The 20773-nt window shown below is 32.7% G+C and overlaps 1 protein-coding gene across 1 annotated transcript; it reads left to right on the top strand.

The window, feature by feature from the left end:
- Positions 1-4103: 4103 nt before the first annotated feature.
- LOC103572814 (uncharacterized) lies at positions 4104-5077 on the top strand. Its single transcript, XM_008551596.1, has 5 exons — positions 4104-4189; positions 4259-4365; positions 4423-4534; positions 4605-4906; positions 4979-5077. Exons 1-4 carry the CDS (start codon positions 4180-4182, stop codon positions 4901-4903), a joined length of 528 nt encoding a protein of 175 aa, XP_008549818.1. The 5' UTR covers positions 4104-4179; the 3' UTR covers positions 4904-4906; positions 4979-5077.
- Positions 5078-20773: the final 15696 nt, after the last annotated feature.

Here is a 20773-nt window from a genome sequence, read left to right as displayed (position 1 = left end):
AATCATAGGCGGCTCCGCTAGTCGCATTCTCATCGCAAAGACCGCTCGAGTGGGCATGAAGAAGACGGAAGTTCTGTCTCTTTCACACGTTTGCGCTCTCTCTTATACATATTGCTGAAAGTATTCTCATGGCTGACGCCTCGTGCATTGTATAATCTCAGTGCTTTTTATTAAACAGTTGCTTTCTCATTCAATCAATTATCTCATTTTGCTTTAATTAATTCATATTAATTATTTTGCATAATATTTTTGCTCTCATTTAAATATCTCAGTGCATTCTCAATATAATTAGCATCACCGCGTGTACCGACATTGTACGCGCCTAGTCACCATCTTGGCCACGTATCGTACGCGAGTGAAATTGCAATAAATAAATTGAAAAAGACGCTTTTAGTGTAAATCTCATAACAAATAATTCTCATCAAGTGTAGATATTGGAAATAAATATCTGTATTTATTATTTACTAAGTTTTGAGTGTTAAATAAAATTAGTAACTACCCGCCAATTCACACACCCCAGATCTTCTCATCCTTATAATTAATTATTATTAATTATTTGAACAATAAGCAAAAAAACCTAATAATTAAATTAAAAAATAAAAAAGTATGCAAGTAACTTATTATTTTTATTTCTTGGGTTGTATTATTATTCATTATGATACAATTTGATGGTGGAAAAATCAAGAAGCTTTATTATTAATATTCAAGGGTCGCTCGAAAACGTCCAAAAGACAGTACTTGGACACATTCAAAATTCTTGAGCGACGTTTAATTATTAAAATCTTAGGCTGAAATTTTCAGTGTAGACAAGATTTTACAAATATAAATTGTAGTTGCCACGAGATAGAATAAATTTAGATTAAAAAATCCGAAATTCAATCATTTTTTATATTTTCGAAATTCGTGAGCGACCTCTTCAAAATTTTTTATCGAGCTGATTTTTTGAGACGCTTTTCAAAACATCTTAAACCAATAAACTTTTATGAAAGACTCGAAAAAAAAAAAATAGTCGGTTTTTTGAGTCACCCTAATGGCCATACATGATCATAACTGCACAATTTACATACATGGCCATCCATGGTCATATATGATCATATATGAGCATATCTGGTCATGTATGGCTATGTCTGGCTAATTTTTATACATGGCCATGTATGGAGCATTCATATATGGCTATGTACGATGCCTTTTTCAGGGGTTATTAATGACCACACGCGTTTTAGCAGGATTCAAACCCGAGATGGTACTTACGAAAGACCGACGCTTAAGCGACTAGGCTACGCAACCGATAGTGACAACTAAGTTTAGTTTATCTACTTAAGATTAAAAGAATATATCCACTTTTCAAAGATCAGAATGTAATCATCAATCTGCTATTAGTAATATCAAAAAAATTTCTGATTTTTTGTTGCACTACAACATCCTGTATTCAAGTAATTGTGATAGTCAGCTCAAATTTATTTAAAAAATCTGTATGTCTACATACGACCATATATGTCCATATATTGCCACATATGGTATATAAGAAGGTATAAAAACAGATAGAGCGCTATCATATAGGATAATACATAGTGACGCATTAGGTATATGCGAATAATTCGAACTTACGAGTTATTTATTTTGCATCGAATCAAGACATTCATATATTAAAATCATTTAAAACTTCTAGATGTTATGTGCAACTTAAAATTTTTTAAAATTATTGTTATTAGTAATTGCCACATTTTATTTAAACCGAGATCAGCTCATACCTCTTTCGTGAACTTTTAAAGATAATGAGCGACCTTTAAAAATTTATATTTTGACTTTAAATTTTAGCAATTTAATTTCCGATTAATATATTGTTACATTCTGACTTATGTATTTATTAGACAGAATATTTTTAAACTGACCAGGTTGACGTCGTTAGGGTGTCGATAGACCCCAGGTGCGTTAGCTATTGACCTTCTTTTATTTTATGCAAAAATGTTGTAATAACTTACCATGGTGACGATTAGCCCCATAACTCGGCCCAATAATTCCTTGATGCCTCATCCGAGTGCGAACAAGACGAGCCCCGAAGACTCGGTTCCTTCGTAGAAGAAAGTAGTCCCAATTGGACGGTCGGACACAAGAGCTTGACGGCTCAATAACACATGAGATCGGAAGCTCAACAACACATGAGCTTGATGACACCTTGAATCCCGCGATCAAGCTGTACTGCCCATCCTGACCTCGTGCTTCTCGACGTGAATTTTGGATTCGGAAAGGAAGCGTTCAGGCTTCCAGGATCAGCGCCCAAAACAGTCGAGAGTATTAGGATGCCGGTAGCAGCGCCCAAAGTTAAATAAGGAGTATGTATTTTAATAAAATACGGATATATATTTTGCCTTAAAGTCCAAGTGACAGGATCAAGCCAGCAGGTTTGTGCAGAGTTCTTGGCTCTACTAGATCTCGTGATCGACTGCCTTGATTCTGTCGCTCCGTGGTATAATACATTATCAAAATGTTAACGTTGCATATTAGGTTTCCTATGAGAGAATCGTCGTGGCCCGGGTCTCATGGATCGTCATCTGTTTAGACTATCCGTGAGCGACGGCGACTCTCTTATCGCAAGAGATTTCCGTTACATTATTGGCGGTGAAAAAAAAAATAATTTCGCCAACAAAGTAACGATTTGTTAATTTATTATTTATTTATGATTCTAAGAAGTGTCGAACCGTTTATTCGCCCACCGCGGCGAATAAATAATTCGAGAATTAAAAAAAAAAATTTCTACAATTTTTATTTAAATTTAATTAGAGCCAGAACGTAACAATACCATGGGAAATTTTTTTTTCGGTTTCAACTTGATTTTTTTTATGCTAAAAAATTTAAAAAAAAGCACTGTAACGCATTTGTAGGGCATGAACTTTGCTACAAAAAAGTTTTTGAGAGCCAAGTGGTTACGATCAATGATACTTGAGTTACAGAGCTTGAAAGGTTAGCCTGAATTGTAATTGGCATAAAATTGCCGAAAATTTAAAATTCATTAGTTTTATGTAACAAATAAAAAAAAAATTTTTGTATATAGTTCATACATGTCTATTTATAAACTATATACAGTCATATATGACCATGTATAATTCATTAATGAAGCGCATAAATGATCATGTAGAGTCATACATAACTATGTATGGCCATGGATGGACATGAATAACTTTATTAAAAAGTTGCTATGCACATGCATGGCCATATATACCCTAAATGATCCATATGTACCAATGCATGAACTATATATGGCCTTACATGATTTATATATGGTAATGCATAACTTTATTAAAACGTTGATATGCCCATGTATGGCCATAAATGCTCCATATATGCCGATATATGTATAATATATACCTATATATGTTCAATATATAATCCGCATATACCGATGTATGATATATATACGGTCATGCATGGCCATATATGTTTTATTTTTTACGCGTACTCAATAAATAGAAGCATTGATGTACTAGCTAATTATTGAGGATATTTTGATGGATTCAGCGGAATTTCAACATAAGAGCGATTGGTAATAATTCAATTATAAGCAAAGCGGTTTCATAGCACGTGGAAGTACGTAAGACTGCACGATGTAGTATGTAAATCATCGCGGCGTCTTTTTCGTTCAATGCCGCTCGGTGATGACGTGGACAGCATGGCTGTCCCAGCGAATTTTCCCATTGGCTTAAAAGCGCGCCAACAGGTAATAGTTACCGACCAATTTCTCCGATTGGTCGGCTGGTAGCCGCTAGAAATTGTATGTAAGGGGCCCAAATAGCGAGTGACCCAACACTATTCTGACCTTGAAGTCAGTTGCGAGTTTATTAATTTCTTATTCTGTGAAACAAGTTGACAAATTCTTATCGTGACAATATTATTTCAGATTATTACAAATCATCAGTGATGGTTGATGTCAGTTAAAATGAAGAAATTGTAACCAACGTAAGACCGAGTTTCGTCGAAGAAACTGGAAGAACCAAAATAGGCAGAAACGCTGATCGGCTAATAAATTTTGACCAAAAATTCATTTTCTAGGTCCTATTTTGGAGCTAATTTCCATAAAATATCTTCATTAACCAGCAAACGCAGTGCTGGCGTTCCAATGATCACTTCAAGTGAAAAAGACAGTGATTCGGATGAAGTGAGAGTTTTACCAAAAAATACTGGATGAGAGATGGTATGTTTAATTTCTAATTTTTACTCTGTCTTAAGAAATTCTTAAAATTATTTCATTCTTTTTTTTTAGATCATGAAAAATCTTTAGAGATAGTCGATGTCAGTAAAAATGAAAAACTTGTTTACAAGGTCAGACCGAGTCTCAAAAAAAGAAAACAGAAGACTCGATACAAGCAGGTACGTTAACCCACTAATAGATCTTGAAAAAATTACATTCTTCAGATCCTATTTAAGGTTTATTCTGAGAAAGTATCTTCCTTAACCGTCAAGTTGAAATCTAGCGATTTGTTAGTTACATCTAGTGATGAAAATAATTACTCTCATAAAGCGATAGTTGATCAGGATGGTAAATTTATCTTGAGTTTTCTATGTTAGGGTGAATCGAAAAAATCTTATCATTATTTTATCTGTTACAGATAATAAAACTTCGAAGAGAGTTAGCGTGGATGAAAATAAAGAAATGGCCTTCAACCAAGTAACATCAAAACTCAAGACTGGCAAAAATGAAATCAAAACAGGAAGAAAGGTTGATCTGGTAATAAATTATGAGAAGGTAGCTCTTTCCAGAACCTATTTTAGACCTGATCGTAGCAAACCATCTTTGTTAACCGTCACACAGGAAGCTAGTAATCCAATATTTAAATTTAATGATGAAGATAAGAACACAAATAAAACTGGAGTTATACCAAGGAATGTCAAGAGTTATCTAATGTGAAATGTAACATTTATTTTTTAATATTTATTGAAAAAATTAATTGAAAAATTATTATGTTAATTTTAATTTTTTCAGATGTTAAAAAATCAATAGAGATAGTTGACGTTCATTTTGTGAGTCCAAGTTTAAAAAAGAAAAATATAACAGCCAAGAAAGACAGACAACATGATTTAACAGTGAATAATAAAAACATTTTATTTTGTAACGGCTAATTCCCGGCCCAGATATACTCGCCGGAGTCCAGGGTATTTCAAACGGAAATTTAAAACAAAACTTTGGTTAAAAATAACAAATATTTAATCTAATTTATCTAACAAATATTTAATCTAATTTATTTAGTTAATTAACAACAACAAGTATTTGTTTCGATAAAACAAGTATTTAATTGACGATTATGTATTTAGACACGAATAACCTCTTTATTGCCTAGTTACAATTTTTAATCTGTTAATTACGCGGCGTGTTATATAAATCTATCCCAATAAGAATACGCGATCTATTACCCCGGTTACTGGTTCCCCCAGGTTGCCACGAGGGTAACTAGTCGTCACCCCTAGTCCCTAGCTCAACCCCCTTCCCAAGGAATGAGCAGATAGACTCCCACTTACTCGACTATTGTTACCTGCCACCCCTTGGCAGAAGGCCTCAGAGTGGGGAAGTCCACTTTCTCGTGGGTTACCAGCTATCACTTAACAGGGTCTCAGTCGGACGACAGATAACTGCAGCTTCCTAGGATTTACTCGGCTAGAAGTCTCCCGTCGAGTAGATCACCCAGAGAATGAGTTGCCTTCACGGGCTTTCCCGAGCGGTCTTATTACCTGGCCTGTCCGCCGCATGCACGAAAAGTTTTCGTATTATCGCCCTCTAGTGTCGCTCGCGTAAGTGCGGTGAGATCAAAATTATTCTAAGTCCAAGCCGACAAAAATCAACGGAAAACAGAAAACGACAAAATAATATTCAAGAGACTTAAATTCTTCTAAGTTCTGGGCGATAAAGTCAACGGGAATTGAAAGAAAATAATTTTAAATGAAATATAAGAGTGATTTGAACGAAAAAGAATGTGTTTAAGAGTTAAAGCAAATACCGAATACAGAGAAATTAGCCGTGCGGCTTACACACTCGCGACGGTGAGTCGAGCGAATGGAAAGAAGATGAGAGAATAAGCGATTAAAACTCTAAGTCAATTTAAATTCTCACATATCATTGCTCATATTTTATCTTATCCTACATTTCTTTCAATTTCTTGAATTTTTTAAGAGATTCATATGGAATCATTTTTTGCGTTTTTTTTCTTTTCCCCTTGATACTGCCGGCTCGGGACTTAGAATGATTTCACTCGGCGCGGATCCATACTATCATACTATGCACTCGTACAAACAAAATCTTAGTAATAATACAACGCAGCCATAGTAAATAATAAATCAGCATAGTTATAGTTTTTGTATATTAAACAGGAATCACAGTAGTATTTTATAGAGATAAATAGTAGTTAAGTAATAGTAAATCACGATAGCATGTAGTAACATAATTAATCTAGTATAAGGAAAATAGTTTTTAAGTACAATAGTAATTAGATAAGTACCATAGTTTTTAGGTTTTGTCATAAGTAAATAAAACGTAATCATAAACAATAAGTCGTAGAAATAATAATATATCACAAATAGTAATAAGTAGTAATAATCACTCTAGTAATTAAGTCATAGTAATAAGAAATAAATTTAAGTAATAGTCATTTAAGTGGTAAGCGGAAAAAATAGACCGGAATAAATAGATTTAGAAAAAATAGACCCAGAAAAAATCGACTCTGGAAAAAATAGACCGAGAAAAAATCAACTCCGGAAAAAATAGACCCAGAAAAAATTAATTCAGAAAAATTAGACTTAGATCAAGTAAAATATGTAGTAAATTTCAACATTTTTCTTATTTTATTGAATATACAACGTTGTTTATCATAAGTTATTTTATTTTTTTTATTAAATTAAATGATTTTATTATTATTAAATTAAGTAATACTTGTGTCGTCAACGAATAAAAAAAAAACTATATTATAAATTATCAGATAGATTCCTTAGTTGGGCAAAAAAAAATGTTATTAACCTTGTACATGTAAATTCAATATTTTATAAATTGTAAATCTGAAATCTTAATTCCTAAATCGATCTACTTCGAATAACTAGAGACATAGATTTTAAAAATTCAGCTATGCTTAACTTATTCTCTGAATAATCTTTACATAAAATATATATTTGTTTACGTCTTTTCTCAGCTAAGGTACATTTTTTTTTTAGTAGGTATAATGCCTGTTTTACGCTGAGATAATTTCACTTTGTCTGTCGCATTTTCTTCACGCATCTTTGTAATTAATGTAAACAAACTTGGGTGATTTAGTCCTACAATATTTGAAAACCTGTTATTCCATCCCTTAACTAAGTTATTTGTATCACTACCGCCATTTATTACTGATTCATGAGCATTCCAAGTATCAGGTGGAAACAATGGTTTAGTATAAGTTTTCTTTTTTTGATTTTTTACGGGAAACTAATCTACCACTAACATATGTTTCTTCGAAAAATTGTAGAAGTTTACGAGCGTTTTCAGGAGCTATGGTTTTTAAATGATCTAGACCATCTTTAACATCATTAATCGGAAGATATGCCAAACTATCGATTTGACCACAAAATTTATTAAAGTCTTCATTATTTATATATTCTGTTTCTAGACCTAAGTTTTGAATTTTACGATGGGTTGATTGGCATAAGTGATATAAGCATCCAAGAATTGTAATGTCATGAAGAAAAAATTACGAATAGCCGTAATTACTGCTTGTTCAAAATCTAGATGAATACTACTTGGTGCTAATTCAATATCACGTGAAGTGCATTCATCTTTTAATATAGTAAACATTTCTTCGTAGGTTGCTCTAGTTTTTTTCTGTAGAATTATGAAGGCTGGAGTGATTGCAATGTCATTAACTATTACACGAATTACATATAATTGCATGAATTGAGGTGGTGCTAGTTTGAAGTTTCCGTCCATATACCATTCGTCAGAATTGCTCAAGTGCTGTAAACCTTGGTCAGTTGCAAATATTATAATCCTGTCAGTATTATCATTGTTATCATGTAATAAAAAACGTCTATTGGCATTCTTGCCCGGTTCTTGTGTTGTTATCCAAGGTCCTATAATAAAATTCGTGTTGTAATCGTAGAAGTTATGTACAGTACAGTAATTAGTTGGTTAATTTATAAATAGTAATATTTATGTCGTGTACCTGTCAATGTTAGATTTTTTATGTCGTTATTAGGTATAACATTATTTTTATTTCGATGATTTCGGAGGGTTCTTTTAACAGATTCTTCTTGAGATAGTTGTTGTTGTACTGGACTTGATAATTTAGCGGATAAACTACTGAATATTTGTGATGGTTTGGTTGTTGAAGCCGAGGCTTTTTTTTCATTCTTGAATATGCTTTACTAGCATCAACATTATTTGAATCAGCTACGTGGTTGTGTTCAATAGCGTTAAGTTTTGGGTGTTTAATTGTCAATGTAGTTGTGAGTGTTGTTGGACACTGAAAACAGTTGTTTTTGAGTTTACAACATGTTTGATAACTTTTTATTATATAAAATTGATGAAAATCAATTTAAGTTAAATATAATAACTCACCCAATTTGGTTTTCCAAATTTGCAGCATCTCCATGAAATATGTTCTTTGCAATTTTTTTTTTTAACATGCATAAAACCTTTGTAGCCAATTTTTGTGTTACCTTTGTTTGTTTTAACAATAACTAGTTTTTCGTTATCTAACGACTTGGACATTTTTAATTTATTAATTATCAATAAAGTATTGAATAGTGAAAATATAATATTTTAGGTTAGAAGAAAATCTTGATGGTGGATCAATTTTATGTATATATGGAATTGTGGATATATTTTTCGATCTATGATTATTTGTAGATTAGTTCGTAAAATTAATACAGATGACGTTACAAGTCATGTACTTTACGCTGATACGTTGATAGTTAAACTAGCTTTAATATACAGATTTATTTAAAAAAAAAAAAATTAAGTAAAATAATATTAAATAAAGTAAACTATTTTAAATTTGTATTTAAATTATATTATCTCTAGATATTAAAATAAATGAAAAATAAATTATTCGGTTTATTTTGCTACTTTAGTATTTCACATACTTTTACCCTGTTTTATGTATACACTTTTAGTTCTGACTCTTGTCTTTATTAGCCAATCAGATGTAAACTTTATAGTATTTACATATTGTAAATTTTTTTTTTCCAGGTCTATTTTTTCGAAAGACTATTTTTTCCGGGTCTATTTTTATGTGCGTCTAAATTTTCCGGGTCTATTATTTCCAGGTCTATTTTTTCCGAATCTATTTATTCCGGTCTATTTTTTCAGTGAATCCATTTAAGTATAGTAGTAGTAAAAAAAACACTGGCCCGATGCCACCTTTATTACAATTTAGTAGATATTCAAGCGCTAATTAATAAACTTTTATTTTTAATTTATTTTTAAATTTACTTTAATTTAAACATACGATTTTTAGTGCTAGATTTGAATTCTTAAATTTATTGCCCATCGTTAAATGACCCCTTGGGAATTTTACACTTAAATATTTTAGTTATATTTCTAAATGCTTAATTTTATTCTTAAGAATTATTTGTTTTTTAACACGTTGCTAGCAGATGTTCAAGGCAGAGAAATCTTTCACAAGCCTTAGGTTTATTTTATATATTCATTTTTTTTTACATATTTGATTGTGAGTTACAAAGTATTTTATCCTAAGCCTCTCGTAGACTTTTTTTTTTATAAATAGTATTTTAGTTATTTGAAAATATTGTTCTCGCATTTTTAAGCTCACCCTCTTAATTTTATTGCTTTATTGTTCTCTAAATACCTACTATACTTGGCGACCTTTGAGCCTGGCACTCTTATTCCCAAATTTTCTACGTCTAGTGACGTCATTCCCTTTCTTTTTAGTCCTGCTTACGCTATACCCACGCTCATGCCCATTTTCCGTAATACCCCTTATCCCTTCTCTTCCTTCCGAATTACCAATCACTTCCGAAGTTTTTCGTTACTACCGCTAAAATGTACACCCTTTTTTCCCACTCTTTGCTCTTGTGAAATTTGTACCTAGACTTTGAAGTTAGTATTTTAAGTCAGATATACATCGATTTCTGTACGAGACAGCTCGGTCTCGATGCATTAAGTAACATCAACTCAAGTTTTACTGCAAAACTTTGTACTTTTCTTGTCATTATATTATTGCAATTTTTGTCAATATTCACACGGCAAAACAGTCGTGCTACAAAACAGTAGACCTAAATTCAATACTGATTTACAAATATCATTACCGTTAACTTTCAAACACTTCAAAATAAATAGAACTGATCTAATAAAACTTTCTACTCTATCGACTAAAACGAACACTAACAGATCATAAGGTTTGACAAGCGATGAGGACAGTAAATGTGAAGATATACGAATCAACAGCAGAAAAGTTTTCCTTGAAGTTGTAACAATTGGTACACCTGAGTCACCACTCAACTGAACCTTAAGTTCAGTAATTTTTCCCTTATTTTTTTCTTTTTATATATTTCATAAGAATTAACCTGGAGAATTTGGAGCACACTCACCAAAGATGTGCATGAGTTTGTACATATGTGTGTGTTAATTATATGTGTACGTTGACCATGTATGGATATCTATGACGCATTTTGGGCTTGCTCTGCATTCCCACAGAAAAGTATGCTAGTATGAACGGTCAAGTTACAAGAGGGAGAAACGTAGATAAGAACAAGCAAGAATTCACCGACTCAATGTCTTCCAGATGTCCCACGAAAAGATTTCTCTGAGTCTTCCGCGGCCGCGAGTCCCTCGTCATCATAAAAGTCATCGTTAAAGTCCCAATGAATTTGTCAAAACATTTCCTTGTTCTAGTTCGACTCAAATTTTTACGACTTTTCTATTTAAACTATCTGTTACCAATGAGCCCCACGTCTCCCGCGGATCCTTACTATTTCTTTTCTAACGTAGAAATCTTTCACTAATTTTATTTTATTTTTAATTTTTAATTGCATTTTTCAGAAGTATCTAAAATATCGGTAGTAAATGTCACTATATATTCTGGAGAAACATTGTTTTTACAGAATCTCACGGTCTCCCGCAGATTCTTACTTTTCCCTTTTCCATCACAGAAAGCTCTTCTATTTTAAATTTTAATTACATTTCTCGGAATCACCTAAAATATTAGTAATAAATGTCATCATAGAAATGCAGTCTTCCAAAAATTACATGGTCCCCCACAAAACTTCTCCGTTTCTTCTCCTATCACTGAAGATTTTTCATCTCAATTTTGTATTATTTTTAAAATTATATTTTCCTAGAGTATGTAATATATCGACCATAAATGTCATCATATATTTATTACTTTATTTTTAAGCAGTCCACCACGGACTGATTTTTCTACTTACATCCTGTTTACTACAAAATCCCAAGAACTCCCGTAATAAAAATGTCATTCTCAGCCGTCTAAAAGAAATCAAACCCTTCTGTATTATTGTCCTCTTTGTCTTTAACCCATCCTCTGTATCATGCAAGACGCATTTTCGGCCCCACTTTTCTTTCAAATCTTTTCATATAAACACCCCGGAAAAATAATCAAAGTCAGTCATTACCACCGCAACTAAAACCCTTGTCGGATCTATCCGCGAGTAAGAATCCAACATTCGTTCTCGTGACGCTCCACGCCTAGGCAATCGGGGGTCCTAGATCGATAATCACAACTCAATTCTTTTACTTAAAATATAAATTACGCGACTTAAATTTTATTCTTAAAATCTTTCCTCGTGAGGTCCTACGCCTAGGCATCTGGACTCCTAGGTTGGATACCCAGTAGTAGGGGAGCCCAAGCGGGGATTTCGGGATTTACTAAAGCGCGGCAGATTAATATACAGGGGGATACCTTGTACCCGGTTAAGTACCTCCACAAAACATGAGGCCCATATATAAGGCCGCCCGTGAAGGATACAGGATCAGATTAGTAAAAAAAAATTGACCATCAGAAATTCTCGAGCGCGTCAGATTAAAGTAGGGTGAGTTAATTACATCCTAAAAAGTGTATATTCCACTAATCTGATAATTTGAGAGTGACGTAAAAAAAGGGCAGGGCAACTAAGTTGTAAAAAAAAAACGTCATCTCGACATTCTCGAGCATAGCTAAATTTTTTTTTATTTTGAAGGAAATAATTCAAGAATAATGAAAAATACATAATCTGATGATTTCCGCAAGCCGAAATAACAAAAATTCGTCGACAAAGTTAAATGCGTGCAGCTGCGTGATGCCTACATTTCCTTCTCCGGATTTCTATTCCTCTCTCACTCTTTCTCTATCTATTACTCTCTCACTTCGTCCCCACTCTGGTTTCTGTTGCCATGACGCCATCACAGCTGATCATAAAGACTCGTTCGTGGCATACTGTTTACAACGTGTTTCCAACGTTTTAGGAAGATAATTTTATTTAAAAACTTCATTTTTAGAAGCTCTGAAAAATTATAAATGAGATTTTTATAAATAATTTTCTATGTCTAGTTTATTTTTAAAGAAAAATCTAACAATTGTCAAGTGTCTGTTAACTTCATTCTCATAAGTATTTATAGAAAATTTTTTTCATTAAAAAAAATTATTTAGTTAAACTTTTATACAAAAAAAATGGTGTGTGTACTCATGTACACGCGTTAGAAGTTGTACTTCTTTCGCACATAATAAAATATTGGCACATACAAAATTATTAATTATCATATGAATTTAATTCAATATTATTTAAGATTTTTCTAAATCAACTAATTTTGGAGCTGCAAAGTATCAATAGTTTACAATCGATAATTATTAAATATTTTAATTAATATGAGAATTAAGTTAGCTGACATAAAAAAATTTTTAGAATTTTTTTTTATTGAAAAAATGATTACAAAAAAATAAAAAAAAAATTTAACTTGTATCTATAAAAAATAAAAATTTTTTATAAATACATGTAATCTACTAAAAAAGCATACACTTATTTATTTGCATGCTATTTCCTGAGCTTTTTAATTAATTAAGTTCAATGATTTAAAAAAATAAGAAAAAAAAATTTTTTGAAAGTGGTTTTTTTGGAATAACTTTTAACTGGCTTTATCGATTAAATTCAAAAACTAATCCGCCTTTGAGCTTGAAAAACCACGTCGATCACCACCAAGCTAGTCAAAATCAGTTGATTCGTTCGAGAGATATCGTGAACGAAAGAAACCCGAAAAATTGTTTTTTCGGGATTACTCCGAAATTTGTGGTTCGATCAATTAAAATTGCAAAATTACTTATGAGGATGATAAAATTGCGTCGAATAGTGCCAACCGCGTGAAAATTGGTTGATCCATTCAAAAGTTATTGCGGTTTGAAAATTCCAAAAATAGTGTTCTATGAAACTTCTATCAGACTTTAGAGCTGGGAGAGCTCAAATGCATAGAAATATTATTTCTGTGAACTTAGCGAGCTCAAAATATCACATAAATTATATTTTGAGCTCAAAAATGTCATAAGTGTAATTTCAAGCGCCCAGGAATGGAATTAGCGGGAAGTTGCAGGGATGGCCTTTAAAGTGAACCGTTTTTCTAATTTTTTTTTGTCAGATCAGGCGAATCCCTCTAGATAATCGTCAGATTATGAGACAGTACGTTTAGAACATAAAGATGAACCATATATATCTTAATCTGACACGCTTGAGTATTTCAAAATGGCGATTTTTTTTGCCCATTATGAAAATGGCCGCGAGTTTGCGTCCCATCAAAATCGTCAAATTAGTGAATGAGAGCTTTTTTTTGGTGTACTTAACACTCGCAAGTAAGGCCAACTCTTCAGACTATCTAAAAATTTTAAGGGACACTAGCTCGTACAAAATACTATCACTAGCATATAGTGATAATCACTCGGCAATAATAATCGAGGGCAAGTTTATTTGACTGCTGTCAGAAACCCGAGTGAGTATAAGTGAAAGAAACCCTTTTTGGGGTCACTGAGTGCAGGCTGTGGCTCAGCACTTATTCTGCAGCATGTCCACCAATACATGGAATTGGTACCATGGGGGACCCAAATCCAAGCCCCACTTCGACCAGAGTCTCTCTATTTCCTGAGATGGGAGGAGTGTTTGGGTCCAAGTGAGGACGGTCTCGTGGTGGTTGCTGGTGAGGCACCCACATGCACTGCATGCCTAATGGGTAAGCTAATGTGAGCTTATGCTCACATTTCGCTTTTATAATATTACGGTGGAAGATAGGCGATTTGCGCAGCGCGAGTATGCCCTATTGGGCGTGGTATCGGCCTCCCGTCAAACGGAGGTGGACCTAACCGTCCCGTTACATTAATTAATTGTACTTAACACTCCCTTAGAAAATCTGACGCGCTCGATTAAATTTTTTTTTTTTTCATTTTCAACCCTCAAATACAACCACCCGCATCATGCAAACGATCAGATAAACATACGTACATTATTAAAAATACGTAGGGCATTGATGCTATCAATATCTGATGCGCTCGAGGATGTCCATGCAACAGTTTTTTTTTACATATTTAAAAATCTATAGCCACTTCCCCCACCGATGTAAAGGTATATATCATATAACATTTTTTTCTTCTTATCATCTAAGCTTTGCATCCCAATAGGTCTCTACGACGCTCGAGTAAATCCCCATTTAGCCTCGTGGGCTCCCCTACTATAGAGTAAAATCATTTGAGTTCGCAAAAGAATTAACCAAACTCTTTCACGAGACGTCCACCGCCTAGGCAACCGGAGTCCTTGTTCGGGAATAGTTAATCCTGTTAATAAAAATCCTAAAAATTATTATAAATTCACTTGAAGGCAAAGCCGGCCTATCAGTTCAGCGTGCATAGCATTCTCGTGAAAAGATTAAATCTGTAAATCTCGATAAAAACTATAAAAACATTGTAAACTCCTGTGTACACAGATTCAAATTGATGAATCTGAAGTGAGTGTATGTGCAGGTATATTAACCTATTGGGGTAAGTTCATTATTATAATATTTTGTAAAATTTAATCTGTCAATATACTACACATGTTTTTGTATGCATTTGTCTCTTCATTTACTGTCCTTTTCTCTGGCATTCGAGTGCTGGTAATTTAAGTCATAGTAACTTTAAAGTAAGACAGAAAAAGAACACGGTCTTCTCGAAGGCTCATATTCATCGACCCAATATCCCTCTCGCTTAGAAAAATCCTTGACCTACCCTGACGCCACGCAGGTCATTGAACGGGACCGTCTATAGTACATCCGTTCGGTACAAACAGACAAATAAGTTGTAAAGCAACACGAAATTATAACATTCTTATATCAGCCACGTGATTGCAGATCCTTGGTTGGATGACAGAATAAAAATAATTTCATACATTAATCTATTAATTAATAATCGGTGCTCAAATCCCTATATTCTCACACTAACCACGTGAGGTTCAATCAAACTCCTTGGCTGAGTTATAGAACGGGGAAAATTAACATTCTGATATTAAATAATAAATTTAAAATTACCCTTTCGCCCGTCGCCTTCACTCACTTCGATTGTGACAAAGTCAATAGCAATATTGGATCAATTTTTCAAAAAAATGAACTCCATACAGATCTTTTGCACTATCCTTCTGAAGATTCTGATGACAATGACAAAGATACTCAAGGTAACCGTCAAGTAGCTATGAGAAAAATTGGTATGTTTAATTTTAATATAATTCCGTTGTTGCGTATGGTATCGGACTTTATAAAAAAATTATAAAATTTCTTTATATTTATGGATGATAGTTTTTCCCAAATAGATGATGACATCTAAGAAGTAAGAATCATTGACAAAAGAAATAAAACGAACAATGAATCAACGACAAAAAAGCAACAACGTTGAAAATCTGGAAAGTAAAAAGCAAAAGCTTCAAGAAAAAAATTTGTTCACACATTCTCTCGATTCTTCTAAAAAATAATGAAAATTTAAGCTTGAAAGATTTAGATGATAGATAACGAAAAATAAAATCAATAGAAGGAAGTATGTTATTTTGAACTATTATTTATTTATCTAAGTTAATTTTAAGCCCCTATAAATCAGAACTATAAAAAAAAAATTGTTGAATTAGACCTCCACAATTAAATGTAGTTTCGTTAACAGATATGATATAAGTTAACAGTAACAGAAAAGTATTATTACGGTAACCATTTAGTAGTTAATTTAACAGTTTCTGATTTAGCCGGCGAAAAAAAAATTGTTGACAACCATACTGTGATAGTGAGCAAGCCTAATTTGATATAAATACCATTGCAATATAAAAATAGTAACCACTGTTAAGAATTTATAGTTTTAGCTACTATATGAGTTTAGCACCTTTAATTATTGAAAAAATGGATAAATTCAAAAAATTATTTTTTATTTTATTGTATTCAGTTATTTTTTTTTCAATTCAAGTAAATTAATTAATGTAACGGGACAGTTAAGTCCACCTCCGTTTGACGGGAGGCCGATACCTCACCCTTTTGGAAACACTCGCGTTGCGGGTGCCCTCACTTTCCACCCAGACGATACTCTTAGTCGAAAATTGACCAGAAGTGGGGTTAACCGGAGGTATAATCAAAAATCCTCTTTGCGCGTGGTATCTAACCACAGCCACCACGAGTCCTCCCTCTTTTGGGCTAACACTGCTCCCGTCTCAGGAAATAGAGAGACTCTGGTCACAGTGGGCTTGGAAAGGCCCCCCGTCGTACCAAATTCCCAGCTTTGGTCAACATGCTTGCATAGAATTAGTGGTAGGATGCAAGTTCTCCCCATACCCATACGGGTTTTCTCCACTTATAAGCACTAAGGATTTGAGACAAGCCATAATACACATTTGCCCTCATTTGTCACCTAGTGTTCACTTATATCCGAGCTTTTTGATGACGCCATTGATGTTTTAAGACACACGGATAGCGGCGATAGATCCACTCGGGACAATTCAAGTAAAGTAAAAGAGTCATTACTTTTATACTCCATTAGCATATTTATATCATATCTACATGCTCGCTCTTCTCTCTGAGAATTGGATTGTCGCCACTACCCTACGGAGGATTCGAATCTAACATCTAACATACTAGACGCGCGGGAGACCAACCACAATACCATTGTGCTACGGAACTAGTTTAAAAATTACAGTTCAACTGTGCGTCTAATGCATTATTCCCATATTAAATTTTTATATCCAACTATGAATTAGTTTTAAAAAATTTTACAAATACTCCGAGAGCTGATGAGCAATTTCGGGTAGGTTCTTGAGGCACAGCAAAATTTTGTAAATACCCCCGAAAGACCCTTAAAAAAGATAGTCAAGGTCTGGCTAAAGGGTAGCGGCCCCCCGGCAACCCTTGAATTTTTAAAAAAAGGAAATTTCCTTATTCAAAAAATGTTTTTAAGGCATTTTGATTTTTATACATATTTAAGTCAGATATGGAAAGAATTTACACATTTAAAACCGAGACCAATTAGTCAGCACTTAATGTTAGCCAGACTAGTGAAAAATGGTTTGTAAAACAAATCAAAAAATGTTTTTGAGGCACTCTGAAATTTTGGAAGGGTAATGTCGGTAATTAAAGATATATAATCCCGAAAAGTCAGATCATTTTGATGGAACTCGATCTGCCAGATCATCGTGAAAGTATCCGGAAGTGCGTGTGAATAGCGCTATTTAACGCTTGAGGTGCAAGAGAGAGCGTATATCGGCTGTGCCTCTTGCTCAAGACCACTATGACGTGATTGGCTTTCGCAAGACCACGTGATCTACAGTGCCCATCCAGCAGTTTATTCATTAATTTCGGAGTAAATAAAAAATTTTGAAAATAATAATAACAGTAATAATAACATTTAAAATAATATAATAATAATATTAATAATAAAAATGATAATACTTATAATAATAATAGAAAGAAAAGAAATAGAAAGAAAAATAATGATTAAAGGAAATAAAATACTGATGTAATTAAAAAAAAAGTCATTCGGTATCCGAAATGGAAGTAAATTTCTCATTTTTCTTTTGTTTTTAAGTTCTAAGATAAAATTAAAGTATAAATAAATTTTTTGTTGACATTTTGGTCGAATTTTGAGGTCGGAAACCGTCAAAGATAGAACATTAGAATTCAAACCATAAAACAGTACTCAATCATGTAACGAAACCTTTATCGAAATTTAAAAAATTATCCTGAAACATAAAGTATAAACAGGAAAATAATGGCTTTTTTTACTCAGCTTTGACATTCTGTATAAATAATAAGAATAGAAGTTTCCGTTAGAAAAATACACTGAGAGAAAAGCGCATAGTTACCTGAACTATTCAGTGACAGGTATAAGAATATAGTCTTCCTAAACAATTTTAATTATTACTGGAACTATGTACTAGTGTCAACCACCATGAAAAAAAAAGTTATCTTAGCATAAAAAAATATTTATATCAGCTGGAAATTATCTGAAATACAAAACCATTGAAATTTAGTCAAAGCATTATTAAAAACCTCCCCCCCCCCCTGATTATTTCTTTTTTCAGTTTTTAATTTTTTGTGGTCACTTCAAATAAAAACTGTTATTTTTTACAAAAATTTGCGCTATTTTGGAGGTGGGGAACCCCATTGATATGAAAAAAAATTCTAAAACTTACCGTTTGGGGGAGCTTTTTTATGAGAAGAAAGTGTGTGCCAAGTTTGGAATAAATCGGTAATGTTTTTAAAAAGCGTTGCTCACGGATTTTGAAAAATTAGTTTCGAGGAAAATGCGTTTAAAGTTTTAGAAGTTAAAAATGAAAAAAAAAAAAAATTTTTTTTTTTTCAAATTGCACAAAAATTTTTCAAAACAGAACAATATAGGTTACAACGATCACCAAGTGAATAAACTGTACACCTGCACTCTGTTTCCGACCGCTCGCAGCTATCGAAGCTACAGTCTAAAAGAAGACCACCTATTTAATAACTTCGAGAGTTCCGCTCTGATCAACTTCAAATTTGGAGGCTACATTCTTAAAATGTGTAGCTATAAGAAAATAAAAAAAATTGATTTTTCGCCACTTCCCCCCCCTCTCCCTGAAGGAACTATTTTTGCCTTATTATGATTACTACAAAACATTAATCGTTTTAAATCAAGGCTTAGTAGTGAACTCAATATTACCTTTATTATTGCCTCAATTAACATAAAATAGATACAGAAACTATGTTAGCTTAGTGACTGTATGATAGCTGGTAGAAATAATTTTAATAGTTGACTCAAATAAGAGTATAGTTGTCGTCTCATATGACTGCATTTATTTAGTTCCTTTCACTGCTGACTAAATTATCAACCGTACTATTTCATCTTAGTTCCCTAAACAATCGATTTCTAGTTAATTTAACATTTTTAGAATATTTCTGCTGACTAACAATTAAATGTAAAAAAGAAATCAAAGGAGAATATAGTTATGAATACTATAAGTATGTAGTTATCCTGACTATATATTTGTATTTAAATAAGGTCCAACTGTCTTACTGTTATTGAACAAACAAAAGTACTAGCAGCTGATTTGACTTATTTAATATTGAATAGTTGACTGAAATAATTTAAATAGTTGACTTAACTAACAGTATACTGTATATATAGTAGGGTATCCGTTATTTCCCAAACTGGGTTTTATTTTCAAACACCCCCCCAAATTTTTCGGTTATAACCTAAAAAAAAATATCAGACCCAGACCAGGCCTTAATATTCACATTAACCCGTGCCTAAATCGTAATATATTATCGATTTAAATAACACGGTATTTAGCACTTTTTGCGGTTAATTTTTTTTCAGCGAAACAAATGTAGCTAAAAATATTTGAACAGCTTTTTCTTGTAGAAAATTCAACGCTCTACAAAAAAGATTTAAATTCTTTTTTCGATAAACTTCACCGTTTAAAAGTTATTCAACGGTAAAGTTGTATTCACAGTCAAATTTATCATTTTTTTTAATTTCCACCATGATTTTTATTTATATCAAACTAAATGCATACAGATAGGTAATAAAATAATTAAATAGGAAAGTTGGATCCAAAATAAGATATATTATTTGTTATGGATAACAGCATCAAAATAGTTATTGTACTTTTTTCATCACAATTTTTTAATGATGTAATTATTTTATTAATAATGTTCACTGATACGTTTGGGTTAAAAAATGCAAGAGCAGCTTTTTCAGAATTTAAATACCATAAGTGATTTTTAAATTGATGCAGAACAGCTTTTGAAATGTTTCTATCAATTGTTTTGTATTGATAAACAACTTTTAAAAATTATAAATCTAAATTCGGAGATAGTGCTGCACGAGGCACCGTAAGCCAGAAAGGCACATAAATAAACAAATATCTAATAGATTTTTTTTTCAGTTCTGTATCTAGTTTATAAATATCTCGAAATATGTAAATTTTAATTGTGTAAATCGCCTTAGACATCCAGCGAGCATGATGAAAGGCTCCTGGTTTGTAAAATTTAATTTTTTCATCATCCATGGTACCAAGGAAAATTTGACATAATTTTAAGAGCCCCTTGTAGTCATTACGTGGTAAGATTGAGTTCAAAAACTCTTGAACTTGGGCATTTGTTTCTCCAACCTTTTCTTTGGTCCATCAGTACCTGGTATTTTCGTAATAAAAACACAATTCAAAACTAGTTCGTAAATGTGATGTCTGCAAGGTAAGTACAAAAGCTCCGTTTGTAATATTTGATCCAAATTGATCGCTGCTCCATTTCAAGAACCCAGATTTGAGTTAGTTGTATCGCGGCAAACTGCTTTGA

Source organism: Microplitis demolitor, chromosome 3, assembly GCF_026212275.2.
Source record: "Microplitis demolitor isolate Queensland-Clemson2020A chromosome 3, iyMicDemo2.1a, whole genome shotgun sequence".
In the NCBI taxonomy this organism is placed as follows: Eukaryota; Metazoa; Arthropoda; class Insecta; order Hymenoptera; family Braconidae; genus Microplitis; species Microplitis demolitor.
The sequence above is the reverse complement of the archived record's forward strand: the minus strand, read 5'-3'. Positions and strand labels throughout refer to the sequence as shown.